Raw genomic sequence first — 23,249 nt, 5'->3', positions numbered from 1 at the left:
TTGTGACCACTGGTGGAGTCAGGGGAGGTCATCCCCGACTCCCTCCAGTGGTCATCTGGTCATTTAGGGCACTTTTTGGGGCCCTATTCATGGAAAAACAGGGTCCAGGAAAAGTGCCCTAAATTCTCGCTAAAAACGCATATTTTTTTCCCATTATCGGCGAAAGGCGCCTATCTCTGATCGGCCGATAACCACGCCCCAGTTCCGCCTTCACCACGCCTTTGACACGCCCCCATCAACTTTGTCTGCATCCGCGACGGAGTGCAGTTGAAAACGTCCAAATTCGGCTTTCGATTATACCGCTTTATTCGTTTTTGTGAGATAAACGTCTATCTCCCGATTTGGGTCGCAATATAGGCGTTTTTCTTTTTCAATTATAAGCTGGATAGTCTTTTTGGTACAGAGATTGACTCTTCAGTTGAACTGTGACTAATTGTCTCTCTCTGAGGGATTCCCAGCTGCTATTGGCCATACACTGATGCATGCAGGACAGGGGTGGCCAACCTGACCATTGAAAAGAATACACAGAAAACGGCCCTCACAAAAGTGATTCATTAACCAAAGTTTTAAATATCTGCATTTCACAAATATTTTCAGATCTCATTGAACATTTAAAGTAATGACAGAAGTATACAGTAGCAGACCATTTGGGTAATAATTTATGTTCAATCCATTATCATATTGAGTTCTATTGGCAGTGAATTCTATGGTGCATTGTGAATTTTCTATGTGCAGCCCACTAAGTATAGTACTGACATTCATGCGACCTTCTGTGCATAAAAATTGCCCGTCCTTGATGTAGACAGAGAGATAAACCTCCCCACTGGACAATCTCGCTACAGTAAGGAAGCATGCCCAATGAGAGCATGAGTGAAGGCCTTGCACACAAGCATTCGTTTCTATAAGCCACTTCTGGTTTAAGCTGACTCGCATAAAGTTACAGAAGCAGCTGGCGCTAGAGTTGCGTACTTCATTTGCAGTTGAGTCATTTATACTTACGTTAAACTCCTTCTCAAAATCTGGGGGAAGGAGCTTTACAAAGTTATCTGGAAACACTCCTCTTCTGCCATTCACCTCTCCTAACCACCAGCCCACATCCAGGCACTCCTAAAACAGAGCACAGACTGCGTGATTACACATCTTGAACAGAAAAAGGGGGGTATTAAGTACTCGTATTTAAAATGTAAAGGTTGCATTAATAATGACTCTGATTCACACTGCCCCATAAATCTCAAACAGGCTGCTTCAGTTTATTACGAAATAACTTGCGTTTTTATTAAGCAAAAAGTACAGTAGTCACTTAGGTAGAAGGGTGGTGTAGGAATGCTTTTCTTCCCTGGGACAAAATCTTGGTGCCTCAGGTCCTAAATACACAAGGTTTAGAAATCTCTCGTCATGAATATGGTGGCAGCGCTTTTGAGAATTAGAGATTTTTATAGCTCCTAGGCCCATAATCAGCAAGATATTTAGATCAAATGTTGTGAGGCCACAGACTGAACTTGGGATGGGGGAGCAAATTTAGCTTGTACTGATGCTGAATTAGTGCCCCCAACCTTCACTGTAAAGATGGCCTGCCTAGCCGCCCAAACTAGGCAGCCGCCGCCTACGATTCAGGCTGAATATTCAGTGTCATGTAAATAGCTTTCTAGTCAGTAATAGGTCTTGCTCTTTTGCCATCCTGAGCTACCTGTAGAACTTTGGCCTGACAATGCTGAATATCAGTGATAACCAGTCAAAGTCATACTGCGCCCCCCAGGAATGTCCTAGTGCTGCTAACAAATCTGATAACTTATTTCACCAACATGTTACCCGGACAACATTTAACTACTTATCTGGTGAGAAATCTGTGCCAAACAAACCTTCTGATCATGAACCTCTCCATGCTTTGTTTAATCCAAGAGGTTATGACTTACAAAACCCCATCTTGACGTGGTAGCTCACCTATTGTTTATGTAACAGAATGGTTCATGGAATTTGCTTTATGTAGGAAACACCTTTGGGCTCATTTTCGAAAGAGAAGGACGCCCATCTTTCGACACAAATCGGAAGATGGACGTCCTTCTCACAGGGTCGTCCAAATCAGTATAATTGAATGCCAATTTTGGACGTCCCTAACTGCTTTCCGTCGCAGGGACAGCCAAAGTTCACGGGGATGTGTTGGAGGCTTAGTGAAGGCGGGACTTGGGCGTGCCTAACACATGGATGTCCTCGACCCATAATGGAGAAAAGAATGATGTCCCTGACGACATCTTGGACGACTTTACCTGGTCGTGTTTATCTTATGACCAAGCCACAAAAAGGTGCCCAAACTGACCAGATGACCACCGGAGGGTATCGGGGATGACCTCCCGTTACTCTGCCAGTGGTCACTAACCCCCTCACACCCTCAAAAAAATCTTTAAAAATATTGATTGCCAGCCTCAGATGTCATACTCAGGTCCATCACAGCAGTATGCAGGTCCATGGAGCAGTTTTAGTGGGTGCAGTGCACTTCAGACAGGCGGACCTAGCCCCATCCCTCCCCCTACCTGTTACGTTTGTGGAGGAAACAGCAAAACCCTCCAAAACCCACTGTACTCACATCTAGGTGCCCCCCTTCACCCGTAAGGGCTATGGTAGTGGTGTACAGTTATGGGTAGTGGGTTTTGTGGGGCTCAGCACATAAGGTAAGGGAGCTATTTTCCTGGGAGCAATTTCTGAAGTCTACTGCAGTGCCCCCTAGGGTGCCCGGTTGGCATCCTGGCATTTCAGGGGGGCCAGTGCACTAGAAATGCTGGCTCCTCCCATGACCAAATGGCTTGGATTTGGTCGTTTCTGAGATGGACGTCCTTGGTTTCCATTATTGCCGAAATTCAGAAACGACCAAGTCTAGGGACGACCAAATTTCATGATTTGGATGTCCCTGACCGTATTAGCGAAACAAAAGGACATCCATCTTGTTTCGAAAATGCAGGGTTCCCTGCCCCTGGATGGGGACGTTCTGTGAGGACGTCCTCATGAAAACTTGGATGTCCCTTTCGAAAATGCCCCTCCACGTGAACCAGGTATGGTAGGTGAATGCTGAAGTTCCATGTCATAGTGTTGCTAAATTGCAGCTCTCTAACACCACTGGGTACAGCAGTCACAACAAACAGAGAGTTTGACATACTACATTTTACACCCTTCATTTAATTGCAACGCAGCACTAGGTACCCCAATAAATGCTTCATTTAGGGTTCTAACTGCTGCTCTATGCAGGTTTCATTTTGAGGATGTTACACTCTGTTTCGAATTCAGTTAAAAGTTTAGGAGTGGAGTTAGAGTCATCAAATTATTATTTAAGCTACAGATTTCTACTGTTATTAAGACTGTTAAGATAAGGTTGGTGATGAGACTTAAAAAATCTGTTATCTTCAGATAACTTTCGACAAGTCATGCAAAGTTTTGTTATGGAGTACTGCAATGCTCTTTTTTGTGGGTTGCCTCTGGACTTTTTAATAGCATAAGTACATAAGTACATAAGTAGTGCCATACTGGGAAAGACCAAAGGTCCATCTAGCCCAGCATCCTGTCACCGACAGTGGCCAATCCAGGTCAAGGGCACCTGGCACGCTCCCCAAACGTAAAAACATTCCAGACAAGTTATACCTAAAAATGCGGAATTTTTCCAAGTCCATTTAATAGCGGTCTATGGACTTGTCCTTTAGGAATCTATCTAACCCCTTTTTAAACTCCGTCAAGCTAACCGCCCGTACCACGTTCTCCGGCAACGAATTCCAGAGTCTAATTACACGTTGGGTGAAGAAACATTTTCTCCGATTCGTTTTAAATTTACCACACTGTAGCTTCAACTCATGCCCTCTAGTCCTAGTATTTTTGGATAGCGTGAACAGTCGCTTCACATCCACCCGATCCATTCCACTCATTATTTTATACACTTCTATCATATCTCCCCTCAGCCGTCTCTTCTCCAAGCTGAAAAGCCCTAGCCTTCTCAGCCTCTCTTCATAGGAAAGTCGTCCCATCCCCACTATCATTTTCGTCGCCCTTCGCTGTACCTTTTCCAATTCTACTATATCTTTTTTGAGATACGGTAACCTCAAATTCTGCTGCTTGTGTGACTGGGGGAATGGCTAAGATTGATCATATTACTCCTCAACTTATTAAACTTCATTGGCTTCCTATTTTTTGGCAAGGAGAAACTGTGTCTTATCTGATAATTATCTTTCCATTAGTGCTTCACACTATTCCAGAACTTGTGGGTAGTTAGCCCATCTACTAGCAGGTGGAGAAAGAGAACATTGAGAACTGATGACTTCTGGTCCCCCCAAACTATTGACATAAGTGACTGCCAATGCACTGTCTGAGAACTTCCTGACTGGGGCAGACTGCAGGAAGCATGCAAAGGCCTGCAGAGCCAATCAGATTGCCTTGAGCTACAGGAGATTGATTGACCATTTTGACTTTGTCAGGGTCTGGAGACCTTGCGCTACATGGCTCTGATATTGTGCCACCCATCCTGAGAGGCTGGTATCCATTATGTCACAGGAAATGGGACTCCCTTTGTGAGGTTGCACTCTGATATCCACCATTTCAACCCGCTCCTAGCCTCCAATGACAAAAGGAGGCCAATACCGTAATCCTGGGAGACCAGCAACCAACAGGAGAGAAGTACCTTCTGAAGTGGACGCATATGCACCCATGCCCAAGGGACCGGCTCCATTGCTTCCAAGGAACCCAGCACCTGAATATAATCCCATGCTTGGGGGACTGTGCCGAAAAAGGAGCAGACGAACCTTCTGCTGGAGCTTCAATCATCTGCGCTCTGGAAGGAACAGCTTTCCCTGGTCTGTGTTTAAGATCACTCCGAGATACTCCAGAGAGTGAGACGTCATCAAGGAGCTCTTGTCGAAATTGATTACCCATCCTAGGGACTGCAGACGACGAACCTCTAGCTCGGTGGCAGATTTGCTGTCCTCCAATGATGATATATGAATGAGCTAGTCCATTGAGGTATGGATTAACTTTGATTCCCTGCTTCCACTAGAAGGCAGAGCCCATCACCATAACCTTGGAGAAGGTCCTTGGAGCAGTCGCCAACCCAAAGGACACAGCCTGGAACTGAAAATTCTGACCCAGAATAGCAGGTAACGCTGGTGAGGGGCCAGATGGAAATATGAAAATACGCCTCCTTCAGATCCAAAGAGGCGAGAAACTCTCCACTCTGTACTGAGGCAATGATATACCGTAACATCTCCATTCTGAAATGCAACACTCAGAGACAACGATTCAAGCTCTTGAGGTCTAACACCAGATGAAAGGAGTTGTCCTTCTAAGGGATAATGAAGTAGATCAAGCATCTTCCTTGCCCCCTCTCCTCTGGAGGGATGGGATCAATGGCTCCCAGAACCAGAAGAGTGTCCAAAGTGGCCTGGACCACTGCCACCACTTTGACGCCCTTCTGACAAGGAGACTGTAAGAAAAGTCGTGTGACTGAATGGGCGAACTCCAGATAGTAGTCTTCTCTGACAACGTCCAACATCCACTGGTTGGACATGATATTATCCCACTCCTCGAAGAAGCCCTCCAGATGACCTCCATTCACTGGCAGCAAGGAGCAGGCCGGTTTCATCTCATTGCGCTGTGTGAGCAGGGCCAGAGGGCCAGCCTGACTGGCTACCAGACCGCTTGTCCATACAAAAGGAAGGCTTCCAATTCTGGTAATGTGGCCTCAAAGCAAACTGCTGCCTGCCAGGCCTATATTTCTTGTATTCCCCGAACCAACCACAGGCACCTCCTGTGGCCAAACGAGAGAAAGCCTTTGGCTTGTCCTCCAGCAGGTGTTGTGGCTTGGTATCGCCCAGCTCCTTTACTAGGTTATTCAGGTCCTCCCCAAAGAGCCACCTGTCCCTAAAAGAAAGCTTCACCAGTCTAGACTTAGATGCCACATCTGCTGACCAGTGCCACAACCACAGCTGTCTGTGGCTAGAGCCATCTCACAAGCAAAGGCCTGAAGCATATTGCACCCACCAGAAAAGCCAGGCCTGCTTCCAACTGGGTCACCAGAAGATCACCTTGAGCTAAAGAATGCTGATGTCATTTAAAGGCACGCCATGGTGACAAAAGAACTGCAAATCATGGCCTGAATTCCCAGCGAAGTCACCTGAAACATCTGCTTCAGGGCATTTCAATCTTCCAGTCCTGAAGATCTTTCAGGGTAATAACCCCCCCCCCCCCCCCCCCCCCACACACACACACAGGGAGGGTAGTCTTCTTAGTAACAGCCATGACCAGGGCATCCATTCTGGAAATCTGCAACCACTCTTCTCCTTGTGGACCAAAGGATAAAGGTAACTCATAGATATGCCCACCCTCTGGCTGCAATCCAGCTGAAATCAAGTCCTGGATGTTGGGGTGCATAGGGAATGCTTATGAAGGCCCTTCATAATGGATGAGCCAAAGACTCCCAAGGAATAAGCTGAAGGGTCTTCAAAAGACAGGACTGCCAACTGTCCAGAAATGAGGGTGTTGATTTCTTCCTTATGAAAGAGATGCAGCACCTTGGGATCATCACCCTCCTCTGGAGGGAATTCCCCCTTCTTCAACAGCTCCTTCACAGAGGGTTCCCTCAACCCCACTGAGGTGTCATCTGACAGCACCAAAGTGTGAGGAGACCCTGGCTCAAACAAATCTTCCAAACAGGCTCATTACTGAGGAGGAGCCATAGGAACTGGAGAAGCCAGAGTCTTTGAAGCAGGGACCTTTCCCTGCTTCAGGAGATAGGCCTGGTGAAGCTCAAATCTGGGTGAGAACATCTCCTCAGAAGTCAGAGGAGTCCCTGTATGTTGCTGAGGCCCCAAATCCTCCCTCAGAGAAAGTTCAGGAACTGCCATTGCATGGCTTTCCTGAGGTTGCAAAATGGCTGATGTTCCTGTGCTCTGCTGGGGAGAGGAAGTGGCAGAAGCATCCAAAGAATGTGAGCACTCCAGAGGGACATAGTGTGGGAGTGCCTCCAGAGCGATGCCCATACTTGGGGTGTTCATCACTGACTGAGCCTTTTCTTGCTTAAACTCAGTTCACCGCCCTGAAGACGGATGCTGCACCCATTTGGCTGCCTTTGCAGGGGTAGTCATCACAGCTGGGGCTGACTAAGGAGCTGAAAGAAACCAGCGGCCTTCCCTTGTACCATGCAGCCGACAGCGCAGTAGCGCCGAATTGGGTCAGGCCTATCCCCAGTGACTGGCTTGCCTTAGAAACTCAGTCCCTCTGCCAAAGAAGAATGCACTGACCTCAACCTGCAGAGCAGCAGGGTGCCTGTCAGGTAATTGAGCCCCAACTAAAGCCTTCCCAGGCCACTCTCGTCTGCTTTCTGAGTTGGATCTTTTTATTTATTTATTTTCAAATCCAAGGGTGCTGAGTTTGATGTCCCCAGAAAAAGGGGGGAGGGGAGGGAATGGAGCACAGGAACAGGGACCTGGCAGCACCAGGTATGAGCCTTAACCAATGAAGCACTCACAATCCTCAACTGGGAGCCAGATCACCACCCAGAATGGGAGCAGCCCCTTACAGAACTTGCGCCAGATTTAGGGTTACCATATGGCTCCAGAAAAAGGAGGACGGATTGAGCCAGCCAGGTTTTACTTCCATTGCTTTCAATGGAAGTAATTGAGCCAGCCGGGTTTTACTTCCATTGCTTGGAAAGCAATGGAAGTAAAACCCAGCTGGCTCAATCCGTCCTCCTTTTTCTGGAGCCATATGGTAACCCTATCCAGATAGGACTATCCACTTGCTGGAGATAAGAGAATATTGCTGTGGGTCCACACAGGGTTCACAGTACACTGAGTGATTCTGTGTGCTCTATCTCCACCTGCAGGTCAATGAGCGCAACTACCCACAAGTTCTGGAATAGTGTGAAGATTTAAAATATTGCTGGATAATGTGAGATATAAATTTAATAAATAAATACCCTCTCCACCATACCTTTATTTTGGATTGTAACTGTCACTCCATGCAAACTGCCTCTCCCCTCTTGGAGGCAGTGGCAAAGCCAGACCTGACAATTGGGGGGGGGGGGCACTAGGCATATAGGTGCGAGTAGCTCTTCATATACTCCTAAATAATGCCTTACAGTGCACTTGATGATGGATTTCTAAGTAAAGGTCTGTTCTGCATCAACATAAACCCCATACACACTTATGGAAACTCTGACATTTTAAAATATAGTCATATTATCCCATAACTTAAACTTTGCTATTATAGTAGACTTGTGTCTGGTCAACATCTCAACACACATCACTGTATCCTGCAAAATAATTACCAGAATGGAACATATCCTTCAACTTTGCTTTATACCAAATATAAATGTCTTATAAAGGTATATTAATAATAAAAAAAGGTAAATATCTTTGAAGTAGCAGTTTAATTATGTAGCCTGGAAATCTAATATAAAAAAAATATCAACCCTTGATACTGCACACTGAACCACCATGCTGTTACACATTTTTTTTGCATCCAGATATAGTCAAATTAGAAAAGGTTCAAAAGAGGCTGGCCAAAATGATTAAGGGGATGGAACTCCTGTCACACGAAGAAAGGCTAAAGAGGTTAGGGCTCTTTAGTTTAGAGACAAGACAGGAGCTTAACCGAGATTGGATAGCAGAGCTGGTAGTGGGAGGCGGGGCTGGAGGTTGGGAGGCGGGGATAGTGCGGGGGCAGACTTATACAGTCTGTGCCAGAGCCAGTGGTGGGAGGCGGGACTGGAGGTTGGGAGGCAGGGATAGTGCTGGGCAGACTTATACGGTCTGTGCCAGAGCCGGTGGTGGGAGGCGGGGATAGTGCTGGGCAGACTTATACAGTCTGTGCCCTGAAGAGCATAGGTACAAATCAAAGTAGGGTATACACAAAAAGTAGCACACATGAGTTGTCTTGTTGGGCAGACTGGATGGACCGTGCAGGTCTTTTTCTGCCGTCATCTACTATGTTACTATGACAGCTGAGGGGGGGATATGATAGATTTACAAAATCCCGAGTAGAAGAGGTAAACGTGAATTGATTATTCTTTCAAAAAGTACTAAGACTAAGAAACACTCAATGAAGTTACACGGAAAAACTTTTAAAACAAATATTTTTTCTTTTTTTTTTTAACCTTGAATTTTTATTGAAGATTGTACATAAGCATGATACAACCTTAATCAACACAAATACCCAACAATAACTTTTGAAGCACACAACTGCATCAGTCCACAACAAGATGTCCCCAACCCCCCGTTCCCCCCCCCCCCCCTCAAAATCCCTCTCCCACTTCCCTCACTTTCAATTCTGTTTCAAGATAAGATCCAGGTGTGTCCATTCTTCAGCCTCGGGATTAAAGCAACAAATATTTTTTCACTCAACAAATTCTTAAACTTTGGAACTGGTTGCCAGAGGATGTGGTTACTGCGGTTAGCACAGCTAGGTTTAAAAAAAGGTTAGGACAAGTTCCTGGAGGAAAAGTATATAGTCTGCTATTCAGATAGAAATAAAGAAGGCCACTGCTATCTCTGGGATTGGTAACATGGAATCTTACTTCTCTTTGGATTTCTGCCAGGTACTTGTTACCTGGATTCGCCACTGCAAGAATCAAGATACTGGGCTGGATGGACCATCGATCTGCCCCCGTATGGCTATTCTTATGTAAAGCAAAAAAAGAGCATTTCCCCAGGAACCTACTATAAAATCTAAAATAAAATAAAAATCTGATTTTGGTGTCATCTCAGTAAAAAACATAAATCTTCGCCAAATCCAAGGCAGCGTAGAAAGGTTATTTGAGAAGATCTTATGCCAGTTTTGGGGATTTACTGCCAGTTTTTGCTTTTATTTCCTGCAACTTTAAAAGGCAGAACAAAAGTAACAGCTGTGTGTGGAGGTAGTAGCAACTTTACTGTGTGTTATCGGAAGAAAAATGTACCAGCAGCGGCTTCACTGCGCATATCAAATGAAAAACACACCAGCACCAGTGTGCTGTTCTGTACATAAGTATTAGACCCACAAGAAATTCATGTGCAAGAAATTTTTGTGAGACTAATATTCATGCACAGAATAACATGAGCAGATGTGTGCTGACACTTTCATTTTCTTCAGACCCATACCGCACAAATGCTGTGCGCATGTGTCAGGCAGTCTTCCGCTGATTAGCATTCAAGTTCTGCGTGTTTCGAATTTATATTTCCTTTATCAGGAATCTTATATTACTGCCTGTTTTGCAATGCAAATCATTTGTTTATTGCATTGCCATGGAATATCTTCTTGTTAATTTTGCGGTAGAAGCCACATGCTCATCCACTGGCCCGCAGCTCTACCAGGTGGCTTTCTGCATCGGCCCCTCTATGTGCAGATCTCCAATCTTCCCCTCCTGTGTGAAGAGAGCCTGCAGGCCTCTTTCCTTGGTAACTAGCAGCAGAGACCGTGGGAAAAATTCAGACGGCAGTAGGTGGTAAGCCTTGTGCTGCAGAAATGAAACTTCTGCACAGGATGGGAGATGAAAAAGAAATGAAACCAACCCTCCTCCTTCCCTTTCTCATCCTTTATAAATAGGAAAAGCAATTGTAACAGCTGCAGCGTACAAACATTGATTCACAATATCATAGCAATTACAGAATTGAACCTTTCAAAACAGTCTTCCCCTCTCATCTGCTCTGCCAAGCAGAGAAAGGCAGAGAACCAGTGCAGGTATAAATACACACACACACACAGTGTGTTTTTTTGAGCAAAAAATGTGCCCGTACTCAAATGCCAGATCGCCCTTCAGGGGTGGGGTGATCACTGAGGGACCCACCCCACAATAGCCAGCCCCCCTGCAACTAGTCACAGAATCTATGACAAGGCAGAATTGGTGTGTAGAGCCTGAGCTCTTTCATTAAAACTTGGGTTCCATGGGTCAATTTTAGTAGACAATGGAAAAGGTGCCGGTACTCAGTATCCCTTCAAAAAAAGCCCTGCGCGCACGCACACACACACCACACACACACACATATATATATATATATATGTATATATAACAACACACCAATTCATGCATTTACAAACAAATATACATGCACTGAACAAAGGGTTACCATATGTCTGGGTATACCCAGACATGTCCTCTTTTTTAAGGCATTGCGGGGCGCCCAGACGGGTTTTGACAGCCTGCCTGTTTGTTCAAGTTTGCGGGCAGGCTGGCTTGCAGGTGGGCGTCCTCTTTTTCGTCATGGCAAATATGGTAACCCTAACTGAACATACATGCATACATACAAACAAACACACATACATACTGGCCCACAAACATACATGCCCAGTGAACCTGAATGTAACTCACCTTGAGCTACTACTTAAAAAGGTGCAAGCAAAATCAAAAATAAATAAACACATTTTTAAAAACCCACACACACGTGCAGAAGGGCTGCATGCTTTCCCCACTTATTATTCTTTCCAATCCAACATGTAGAATTATACAGCTCAATTAAATAGTAAGACCAAACAGCAAGTAAACTAAAGAGTATTAAATGAGTTGTTAAATTGATGTAATTTTTTACGTTGCATTTCTTGTTTCAGATGCAGTTGGGCTGAGTGAAATTCACATACGCTGAAAAAGACCCCTGAGGAAGCCGATAATGATGATGAAAAGGGTCCTGTTGAGTTTAACAAGATAAGTGCTTGCAGAAGATTGTCAATTTGGAAATAAGGCTAAGACCATGATTTTTGTGTGTGTGTGTGTGTTTTGAAAGTTGTTTGGAATTTGGATTTTAATGTTTTGAAATGCAATGAACACTTTAAATCACTAGAAAAACAATAATAAAAAAAATTTTTTTTTTTTTTTAAAGAACGTTGAAAGAAGTGGAACTGATAAAAAGCAGATATCATTATAGTCTGGCCTTAAGGATTCAGAGGTCTTTTTCCTCCAACTTTTTAGGTTATGCAAAAGTTTTTCATATGGTTTATTATTTAATATAAAACTAGACTTTGGTGACAGTGAAGTAGGCAAAATAACTTTTCAAAACTTTAACGACCCAAACTTGGTATGGGGGTAAGACCGGTGAAGAGACACAGTGAGGATGAAAATGAGGCAGATCGGAATAAGCCCCCCCCCCAAAAAAAAAATGGCCCAGTGCATTTCTATGGGAGAAGCAGTTACAGATTCTGCAGTGTAGCAAGCACCTTTCTAACTTTCTCCCCTGTTCTCTATTCTCCCGGTCACAGAGAAAGACACAGCACAAATACATACAACACTCTCATCTCTCATGCATATTGGAACTAATTCCCTATCCCTGATGGGGGGCTGCCTTTCAGTGATTCAGATGTGTATTTTTTTTGTTGTTACATTTGTACCCCGCGCTTTTCCACTCATGGCAGGCTCAATGCAGCTTACATATTATATGCAGGTATTTATTTCTACCTGGGGCAATGGAGGGTTAAGTGACTTGCCCAGAGTCACAAGGAGCTGCCTGTGCCTGAAGTGGGAATTGAACTCAGTTCCTCAGGACCAAAGTCCACCACCCTAACCACTAGGTAGGCCACTCCTCCACTGTTGCTACTATTTGAGATTCTACATGGAATGTTGCTATTCCACTAGCAACATTCCATGTAGAAGTCGGCCCTTGCAGATCACCAATGTGGCCGCGCAGGCTTCTGCTTCTGTGAGCCTGTCAGACTCACAGAAACAGAAGCCTGCACAGCCTTCTACATGGAATGTTGCTAGTGGAATAGCAACATTCCATGTAGAATCTCCAATAGTAGCAACATTCCATGTAGAATCTCCAGTAGTATCTATTTTATTTTTGTTACATTTGTACCCTGCGCTTTCCCACTCATGGCAGGCTCAATGCGGCTTACATGGGGCAATGGAGGGTTAAGTGACTTGCCCAGAGTCACAAGGAGCTGCCTGTGCCTGAAGTGGGAATCGAACTCAGTTCCTCAGGACCAAAGTTCACCACCTTAACCACTAGGCCACTCCTCCACTATTTAATTTTCTCTGTCATTAATTCTAATGTGAAACTTACTCACTGAATCATATATTTTTATTATTAGTTGCTAGGTGCACTGGCAATTAATACCTGTTGAAATCGGCAGAGATGAATTAAGGCATGAGCGGTGTTTTTTCTTTGGATTTTCCCCATACTAAAAAAAAAAATCTTGCTACACTGGGAATTTTACCTAGATAACTAATTAGTTTCCCAAATTCTTTTCAGTACTCTCATACTACCTCCGGCACTGTTTCTTGAGTTTGTGAATCCTTTTCAACACTTAAACTGTTTTTAGATTTATAGATCAAAACACATCACCTGTGAATCTCACTCTTTGGCCTTTAATTTTACTGTTTGGGGCTGTCCACCCATGGCATCTCTTTGGTTTGTACCTAAAGCAAAGGAGGATAAAAATGTCTCTTTGTTTTTGAAGAGTTGGGATTTACTGAGGTTAAATAAAGCACTGCACAGGTTCATTGGCAAAATTTAAAAAAAAACAAAAAACGAAGGCAAAGCTAACACAGTTATGCACTAGAAAACATGAACTGAGGTTGCAGGGTGGTAGATTTAGGAGTAATGTCAGAAAATTCTTTTTTACAGAGAGGGTGGGCGATGCCTGGAATGCCCTCCCGAGGGAGGTGGTGGGAATAAAATTGTGGCGGAATTCAAAGTGGCATGGGATACACACAGAGGTTGTCTAATTAGAAAATTAATGGTATAAAACAGTGGCGTAGCTAAAGGTGGGCTTGGGTGGGCCAGGGCCCACCCACTTAGGTCTCAGGCCCACCCAATAGTAGCACACATTTAGCGGTTAACTGTTGGGGATCCCAAGCTTGGCCAGCTGAAGACTTCCCCCTAATGGCAATGAAAACACTACTCTCCATGATACAGGCACCTGCGCATGCTCAGTTTTCAGCAAATGCCTGCTGCAGATTGCCAAGGTGGAAAGAAGCGTTTTCCTGCCAGGTGAGATTTTTTTTGGTGGTGGTTGGGGGGAGTACACATGGTGCCCACCCACTTCTCACCTAGGCCCACCCAAAATCTTTTGTCTGGCTATGCCCTTGGTATAAAAACAAAACTTAAGGGTTGCGCATGTGTTTGCATGTCAAATGGTGCTTAGATGGCAACTCTGGCTGTACCAACTAAGGCCGAAGCTGGGCTGGCTTGCATGGTCTCAGTCCCATATATAGCAATCCAGTTTAGGATGGGATGTAGAGAGCTTCGGTGGAAACTCCAGTAACTTCGAATGTGAGGACAGGGCCAGGCAGATTTACGGTCTATGTCCCACAAATGACACAAGATGGATTCAGATAGGCTTTGATGGCAACTCCAGTAGTTGGAACATAAGGACAGGGTCGGGCGGACTTCTACAGTCTATGTCCCATAAACAACAAAGAAAGACCAAGATCAAGTATATAATATCACATTCATTGTTGATTTAATCTAGAACTGAGAACGAATGTGACTGTTGGGCAGACTGGATGAACCATTCAGGTCTAACTGCCGTCAGTTACTATGTTACCTCTAAGTCAGCCCTACTTATAGGTCACTCTCACTCCCCCTTATTCTATGTCCCTGGGATGATTTGCATATAGATCGCCCCTTCCCTAGTCATCCTAGCTGATTTCCAGTATCTCTCCTTCCCCCTCAATATGATCTGTCCTTCTTCTGCTGCAGCAGCCGCAAGAATACTATCCCTCCTCCCGTCCCTATGTTGGAGCTTTCAGCAATTCCTGTTTCTGAAGCTGGCAAGTCTTTTCAGTGCTGGCAAGTGCCTTCATCTACAGGCCAGTGCTCAGGTGCATTGCTGAGCTGTGCCTTCTGCCTTACAGGAAGTTCATTGTTGGGAGAACAGCGACAGATGTTCTTGCTGTTGAACACCTGACACATGTTAATAAGTCGGAGAAACTTAATGAATTCTCTGTAAACCTGGAGGATGTAATGGGGCAGTTCTACAAACTGAAGAGTAGCAAATCTCCTGGACCGGATGGTATTCATCCCAGAGTACTGATAGAACTGAAAAATGAGCTTGCGGAGCTATTTTTAGTAATATGTAATTTATCCTTAAAATCGAGCATGGTCCCGGAAGATTGGAAGTTGGCCAATGTAACACCAATTTTTTAAAAAGCTTCCAGAGGAGATCCGGGAGATTATAGACTGGTGAGTCTGACGTTGGTGCCGTGCAAAATGGTAGAGACTATTATTAAGAACAAAATTACAGAGCATATTCAAAAGCATGGATTAATGAGATAAAGTCAACATGGATTTAGTGAAGGGAAATCTTGCCTCACCAATCTACTACATTTCTTTGAAGGGGTGAACAAACATGTGGATAAAGGAGAGCTGGTTGATATTGTGTATCTGGATTTTCAGAAGGCGTTTGACAAAGTACCTCATGAAAGACTTCAGAGGAAATTGGAGAGTCACGGGATAGGAGGTAGTGTCCTATTGTGGATTAAAAACTGGTTAAAAGAAAACAGAGAGTAGGGTTAAATTGTCAGTATTCTCAATGGAGAAGGGTAGTTAGTGGGGTTCCCCAGGGGTCTGTGCTGGGACCGCTGCTTTTTAACATATTTATAAATGATTTAGAGATGGGAGTAACTAGTGAGGTAATTAAATTTGCTGATGACACAAAGTTATCAAAGTTGTTAAATCGCGAGAGGATTGTGAAAAATTACAAGAGGACCTTACCATCTAAATGGTAGATGACGTTTAATGTGAGCAAGTGCAAAGTGATGCATGTGGGAAAGAGGAACCCAAAATATAGCTACGTCATGCAAGGTTCCACGTTAGGAGTCACAGACCAAGAAAGGGATCTAGGTGTCATGATTGATAATACGTTGAAACCGTCTGCTCAGTGTGCTGCTGCGGCTAAGAAAGCAAATAGAATGATAGGTATTATTAGGAAAGGAATGAAAAACAAAAATGAGGATGTTATAGTGTCTTTATATCGCTCCATGGTGCAACCGCACCTCGAATATTGTGTTCAATTCTGGTCACCGCATCTAAAAAAAGATATAGTGGAATTAGAAAAGGTGCAGAGAAGGGCGATGAAAATGATAAAGGGGATGGGACGACTTCCCTATGAGGAAAGGCTAAAGCGGCTAGGGCTCTTCAGCTTGGAGAAAAGGCAGCTGAGGGGAGATATGATAGAGGTCTATAAAATAATGAGTGGAGTGGAACGGATAGATGTGAAGCATCTGTTTACGCTTTCCAAAATACTAGGACTAGGGTGCATGCGATGAAGCTACAATGTAGTAAATTTAAAACAAACCGGAGAAAACTGTTCTTTACGCAACGTGTAATTGGGCTCTGGAATTCGTTGCCAGAGAATGTGGTAGGGGCGGTTAGCTTAGCTGACTTTAAAAAAGGTTTGGACGGCTTCCTACAGGAAAAGTCCACAGACCATTATTAAATGGACTTGGGGAAAATCCACTATTTCTGGGATAAGCGGTATAAAATGTTTGTTTTCTACATATTGGGGATCTTGCCAGGTATTTGTGACCTGGATTGGCCACTGTTGGAAACAGGATGCTGGGCTTGATGAACCTTTGGTCTTTCCCAGTATGGCAATACTTTTGTACTTATGTACAATTCTATAAAGATCACCCAAATTTGGGTGCTAAAATGCAGGGCACAAAGTGTGAATTCTATACCGGCATCTGGGAATAGAGTATGTCAGAACTTGCGTGCCAACATTTACACACTATCACATCATGTAAAAGGCAGGTGTAAATGTTAGCATGTAAATGTTGCGCTTCAGCACATAACATATAATATTCTATAAGTTACATGCATAAGTGGGGGACCAGCCCATGCTCTGTCTACAAGTATGCCGCCCTCTCCCCCTTTGCAGTTGCACTCTAAGCTTGAAGAATACCTAGCACCTAACCAACAACAAACGGCACTTACATGTATGAATGTTACATTCATGTGAATAACTGATGGAATTTTATAATCTTAGCAAGGCGGGGGGGGGGATATGATTGATATCTACAAAATCCTGAGTGGTGTAGAACGGGTAAAAGTGAATCGATTTTTCACTCTTTCAAAAAGTACAAAGACCAGGTGACACTCAATGAAATTACATGGAAATACTTTAAAAACAAATAGGAGGAAATATTTTTTCACTCAAAGAATAGTTAAGCTCTGGAACTTGTTGCTGGAGGATGTGACAACATCGGTTAGTGTATCGGGATTAAAAAAGGTTTGGAGAAGTTCCTAGAGGAAAAGTCAACAGTCTGCTATTGAGATCGAAATAGGTGAAATTACTAATGTCCCTGAGATAAGCAGCATGGAATCTTGCTACTCTTTGGGATTCTAGAATCTTGCTATTTGGGATTCTGCATGGAATCTGGCTACTCTTTGGGATTCTGCATGGAATCTGGCTACTCTTTGGGATTCTGCATGGAATCTTGCTACTCTTTGGGATTCTGCATGGAATCTGGCTATTCTTTGGGATTCTGCATGGAATCTGGCTACTCTTTGGGATTCTGCATGGAATCTGGCTATTCTTTGGGATTCTGCATGGAATCTGGCTACTCTCTGGGATTCCAGAATCTTGCTATTTTGGGGGATTCGGCATGGAATCTCGCTACTCTTTGGGATTCTGCCAGGTATTTGTGACCTGGATTGGCCACTGTTGTAAGCAGGATACTGGGCTAGATGGACCACTGGTCTGCCTCCAGTATGGTTACTTTTATGTTCTTATGTAAATGAGGCATAAATTTGGTGATAAGATAAATAGAATTGAGGGACAGAGGGTAATTCTGAAATACAGCACTTACTACAGGCTTCAGTTGTGGCACCTATTTTAAGCCTATTCTATAAAGGAAATGAGGATCTTATATTTCTTTACAGAAAACTAGCACAAATGGTAAATGCCCAGATCTTGATGTACACCTGAATGCGTGTAAATTATAGTATTCTATGATTTCTGTGTGTCATATGCATACTGTCCATACACAATGCCCACCAGAAAAGTATACACCATCAAAGCATGACACATCCTTTTCCTTAGTTGGCATTCTATAAGAGGAGAACTGAACAGTAATCCACAACAGGGTCCCATTTTTATTCAGTCTGCTTCATAGAGTTTCAATTGCCTCTCTCGCCTACTCTAATTCATCACAGCCATACAATTTTATAACCCATTTCTAGGAGTAAAAAAAATATACTGTATATGCAGAAAATGCTATACAAAATTCCCCCCTCCCCCTAAGTGTGCAGCCGTCACCCAGGACCTCAAGTTTGTTCTTGTGTGGTGGAAAGTAATGTCAGAGAGAACATGCTTATGAAAGAAATATCACTGGGCAGGATCACACAAGTTCTGGGAGAGTTTCTAACCTATTCTCAAGCAGTTTTACACAACAGGAATTTCTGAACAGGCCTTGCACTAAAAAGTTTCCCCCTCACCAATCAAAGTATTCAATTTTCACAGGGCCAGTGCAAAGGTATTAAGTGAAATTAACAAGAGTGAGGGACAATTATTCAGTACTGTTCTTCAGAAATTATATAGTGAAAAATAAGAATAGGTTTGTATTTTTTATCTGAAATATCTATTTATTACTATAGTGCTTCTATCTTGCTCATATAAATGTTTTCAATCATATTTATGTACACATATACATTATTTTCCACAATACAATGGTTACTATCCTGCTTATAATCGAACGAGGAAAAACGCCCAAGTTCCGACCTAAATCGGGAGATGGACATTTATCTCACAAAAATGAATAACGCGGTTTAATCGAAAGACGAACTTGGACGTTTTCAACTGCACTCCATCGCGGAAGCGTACAAAGTTGACGGGGACGTGTCAGAGGCGTGGTGAAGGCGGGATTGGGGCATGGTTATCACTCGAACAGAGATGGGCGCCTTTCGCCGATAATGGAAAAAAAGTATGCGTTTGTAGCTAGAATTTAGGGCACTTTTCCTGGACCCTATTTTTTCCACGAATAGGGCCCCAAAAAGTGCCCTAAATGACCAGATTACCACCAGAGGGAATCGGGGATGACCTCCCCTGACTCCCCCAGTGGTCACTAACCCCCTCCCACCACAAAAAATGATGTTTCACAACTTTTTATTTTCATCCTCAAATGTCATACCCACCTCTCTGGCAGCAGTATGCAGGTCCCTGGAGCAGTTGTTAGGGGGTGCAGTGGACTTCAGGCAGGTGGACCCAGGCCCATCCCCCACCTTACCTGTTACAATTGTGCTGCTTAATGCTTAGTCGTCCAACCCCCCAAAACCCACTGTACCCACATGTAGGTGCCCCCCTTCACCCCTTACGGCTATAGTAATGGTGTAGACTTGTGGGCAGTGGGTTTTGAGGGGGATTTGGGGGGCTCAACACACAAGGGAAGGGTGCTATGCACCTGGGAGCTCTTTTACCTTTTTTTTTGTTTTTGTAAAAGTGCCCCCTATGGTGCGCGGTTGGTGTCCTGGCATGTGAGGGGGACCAGTGCACTACGAATCCTGGCCCCTCCCACAAACAAATGCCTTGGATTTATTCATTTTTGAGCCGGGCGCTTTCATTTTCCATTATCGCTGAAAAGCAAAAACGCCCAGTTCACAAATTGTCGAATAAAACATGGGCGTCTATTTTTTTTCGAAAATACGGTTCGGTCCGCCCCTTCACAGACCCGTTCTCGGAGATAAACGCCCATGGAGATAGACGTTTTCGTTCGATTATGCCCCTCTATGTAGGCAACTAAATATCTCTCTATATAAAACGCACCTCCAACATTCTATGAAGCCTCCACAACTCCCAACGTTCTAAATGCATGGTGGTGAAACCCACATCTCCTGAATTGACATCATGTACTTCCGGGTTCGTCACAAGCAGAAGTGACCAACCACACGAGGTTTCTCGGCTTCAGAATGTTGGAGGTGCATTCTATTACATAGGATTGGTCAGTTCATTGAAGCCAGCCAGAGCTCAGTGTCCTGCACAGTAACACTCAGACACCAGAGAGAGAGAAGGGGGGCCTGAAACAAGAGAGAGGGAGGGAGGGAGGGGGGGGGGCTGACACCAGAGAGGAGGGGGGAGAGTTATCTCTGTCACACACACACTCTCTCTCTCACAGTCAATGTCTTTCTCTCTCTCACTCTCACACACTCTATGTCTCACACTGTATCACATTCACTCTCTATGTGTCACACAGTCACTCACATACTCTCTTGGTCTCATACACTCAGTCTCACAGAGTCCGTGTCTCACACACACTCTCTCTCGCACACACTGTATCTGTGTGAAACACACTCTTTCTCACACTGTGTCTCACATATGCACTTGCACACACTCTCATTCTCACGCACACACTCTCATTCTCACACACACACTGTCTCTCTCACAGACACACTCGCATATTCACTCTCTCTCACACACAGTCACTCTCACATACACTCTCTCAAACATACACAATCCGAGGAAAACCTTGCTAGCGCCCGTTTCATTTGTGTCAGAAACGGGCCTTTTTTACTAGTTAATAATAAGTTTTTGTCCTTTATAACCTACATTATCTTCTTCAAACAGTGTAAAACCATTGTTTCATTATGAAGAGTTCATGTGGTGAAAAGAAGTTACAAGTCCCGTTGTGCTGTGTTATATCAATCCATATATATCCTTCATGAACCTAGGCAATTGCCTGGAATTGCTGCTATTCCAGGCAATTACCTAGGTCATAGTTGGGCAGGTATTAAGTGCCATAGTCAACCTTAAACCCTGCACCCCCTCCCAGAATAATCTGGGTAAACGGTCAGTTTGAAAATGGCTCACCCTCCCTGCTGGTAAACATACCCCCTTATTACAGTGGTTCCCAAATCTGTCCTGGGGGAGCCCCAGACAGTCAGATGTTCAAGGTATCTCCAATGAAGAAATCAGAAATTAAACATTGGAGAGGATGCAATCCATTATAGAAGAAGAGTTTATGAAAGGTTTGGTGCCAGTGGAGGCTTACGAATATGGCGCCTCAACTGTTTGCACAACTGAGAAATGACTAAATTCTGAGGTAGTCGTAAAAGAGACTATACATTGAAAGGATTTAGTTCACCATAAAAGAACTTGCTTCCTTTTCGACCACCGATCCCACGCCGTTGGCTGACGCCAGCATTTTCTGACGAAGATTGTGGAAGAGGGACTGATTGCAGCACTCCTTGTCTTGGGGTTGGAGTGGACGGTTGCCACTATTCAATCACAGCGAGTCAAAATCTTCTCAACCGTCGGAGTTTAGCACAGGCAGCCAAAAGAGATTCAGCCTACTCCAAGGCTTCAGCATATCACCTGAAGTCCTTCCTGCCAACTTATTTACGGACCATTTTTAGACTCTTTCCACCTTTCCTTATTATCTATTTTCTCTGTTTCTTCGATTCTATCTAATTTAATTCTAATTTATTTGTAACTGTGTCGCCTCTGATCTGGCAATAGCCTATCAGTGCATTGTAAGCCACTTTGAGCCTGCAAAACTGTGGGGAAAACGTGGGGTATAAATGTACAAAAATAAATAAATAAATAAACCTTTGGGTATAGCTGTGGTGTCTGCAGTGGTAAGAAGAAAGTTATTGACACACGCTGGATGGTTTGCAGCTGCCTAAGGCGAAGCATCAGCTCAGAGCAGTGGCGTAGCCAGACCTGACATTTTGGCTGGGCCCAGAGCTAATATTGGTAGGCACTATACATAAATAAATATATATATACTAGCAAAAAAGGCCCGTTTCTTTGAGAGATGAAACGGGCGCTAGCAAGGTTTTTGTGTCCAGCGACCGTCCTGTTCCCCGCCCCCCCCGCAGGCACCCATGGCCAGGGACCCAGCTGTCCCCCAACCCCCCTCCAGGCAGGCACCTGTCCGCTGCTGTCGCTGGCGCTCCATCCCCCGGCCCCCCCCTGCAGCCACCCATGGCCAGGGATCCAGCTGTCCCCCAACCCCCCTGCAGGCAGGCACCTGTCCGCTGCTGTCGCTCCATCCCCCGGCCCCCCCTGCAGCCACCCATGGCCAGGGATCCAGCTGTCCCCCAACCCCCCTCCAGGGACCTGTCCGCTGCTGTCGTTGACGCTCCACGATGCGGTGTGCATGTGAAAAATGGCCGGCGAGGGGCAGGGGGAGATGGCGTTTCGTGGAGTGTGTTTGCTCCGCCCTCGTCGTCATCACGTTGTGACGCGAGGGCGGGGCACACACTCTTGGGCAAACCGGATATCTCGCCCGCTTCAAAGTTCCGGTTGGAGGCTTCATAGAACGTTGGAGGTGCCTTTTATATATAGAGATATATATATAGAGATAGATAGAGAGAGAGAGAGAGAGGCATGAGTAGTGTTTCTTGGGATACTACAAATTACACAATGTTAAAAATGATGTAAAAAAAAAACGTACTTAAACTTTTATTACCTGCAGTACTTGTCTGAGCTCCTGGGCTCGAATGAAAAACCTTCCAGGCTCGCCTCCTCGCACTAGCTAGCTCAATGCTCCTCACCTCCTCAACCCTCCTCCCTGTAACGTGCCCTGCATGCGTGCACGTGAACTATTTTTTTAGCCTGATGATCTGGCGGAGTGAGAACGAGGGTGCTGAGATAGCTACGGCCCACTGCGTAGATCAGCTGAAGGCGCCGCGGCTACGACGAGGCGAGTGCTGCCATTCAGGCAGCTTCGCTCTGGAACAAAGGATGTTGGATCACGGATGGGTGGGCCTGGCAGCGCGGCTACAACGAGGCGAGCCGCGAGCGCTGCCATTACAGGCAGCTCTGCTCAAAACGAAGGATGTTGGATCATGGATGGGAGGGCCTGGAGGGAAAGTGGCTGGGCCGGGGTCCGTCCAGGCCCGCCCCTTGCTCAGAGGAGAGTTTGAACTATTTGGTTACGCTTCAGTATTCGGCGAAATGGTTTTGAAGTGTGTGAAGTTAAATAAGTATAAACATGCTGAATGATTATCCTTAAATGTTTAGACTGAACAAATGTTTACAATAACAGAGGGAGATTTGTATTGAGGGATTAATGTTTTAAGTTATACATGTTGATGGGAATATGGTTTGATTGAGAATGTATGGTATGAATGAGGAGTGAGAGAGTGAGGGTTGAGAGATGCTGGTTTTAAACAAACACTTGTGAATATTTGATATTTGAATTGTATAATAAAGAGTTGTGGAATAATCACTTTAAATAAATATTGGTAGTTACTTGGAGTATATGAGCATCAATGAATATTCATGAGATTGATCTGCATGCAAATTTCTCTCATGCATATTTAATGTGGGTATCCAGAAAACCTGACAGGCTGGGGTTTGAAACCACTGCCCTT

At 44.6% G+C, this 23,249-nt stretch overlaps 1 protein-coding gene across 6 annotated transcripts in view; it reads right to left on the bottom strand.

The window, feature by feature from the left end:
• Positions 1–23,249, bottom strand: part of SH3KBP1 (SH3 domain containing kinase binding protein 1) — a 513,036-nt gene that overhangs the window by 71,011 nt on the left and 418,776 nt on the right. For all 6 annotated transcript variants that reach the window (XR_003942025.1, XM_030202268.1, XM_030202267.1 and 3 more), the window contains one exon: positions 1,000–1,107. Coding sequence is in view for 5 of the 6 variants with exons in the window: in XM_030202268.1 (XP_030058128.1) it covers positions 1,000–1,107 (108 nt within the window). In the remaining variant the exon portion in view is untranslated. The remainder of the gene's footprint in view (positions 1–999; positions 1,108–23,249) is intronic.

Source organism: Microcaecilia unicolor, chromosome 4 (assembly GCF_901765095.1).
Source record: "Microcaecilia unicolor chromosome 4, aMicUni1.1, whole genome shotgun sequence".
NCBI classification, from domain to species: domain Eukaryota; kingdom Metazoa; phylum Chordata; class Amphibia; order Gymnophiona; family Siphonopidae; genus Microcaecilia; species Microcaecilia unicolor.
This window is presented reverse-complemented; position numbering and strand designations above follow the sequence as displayed.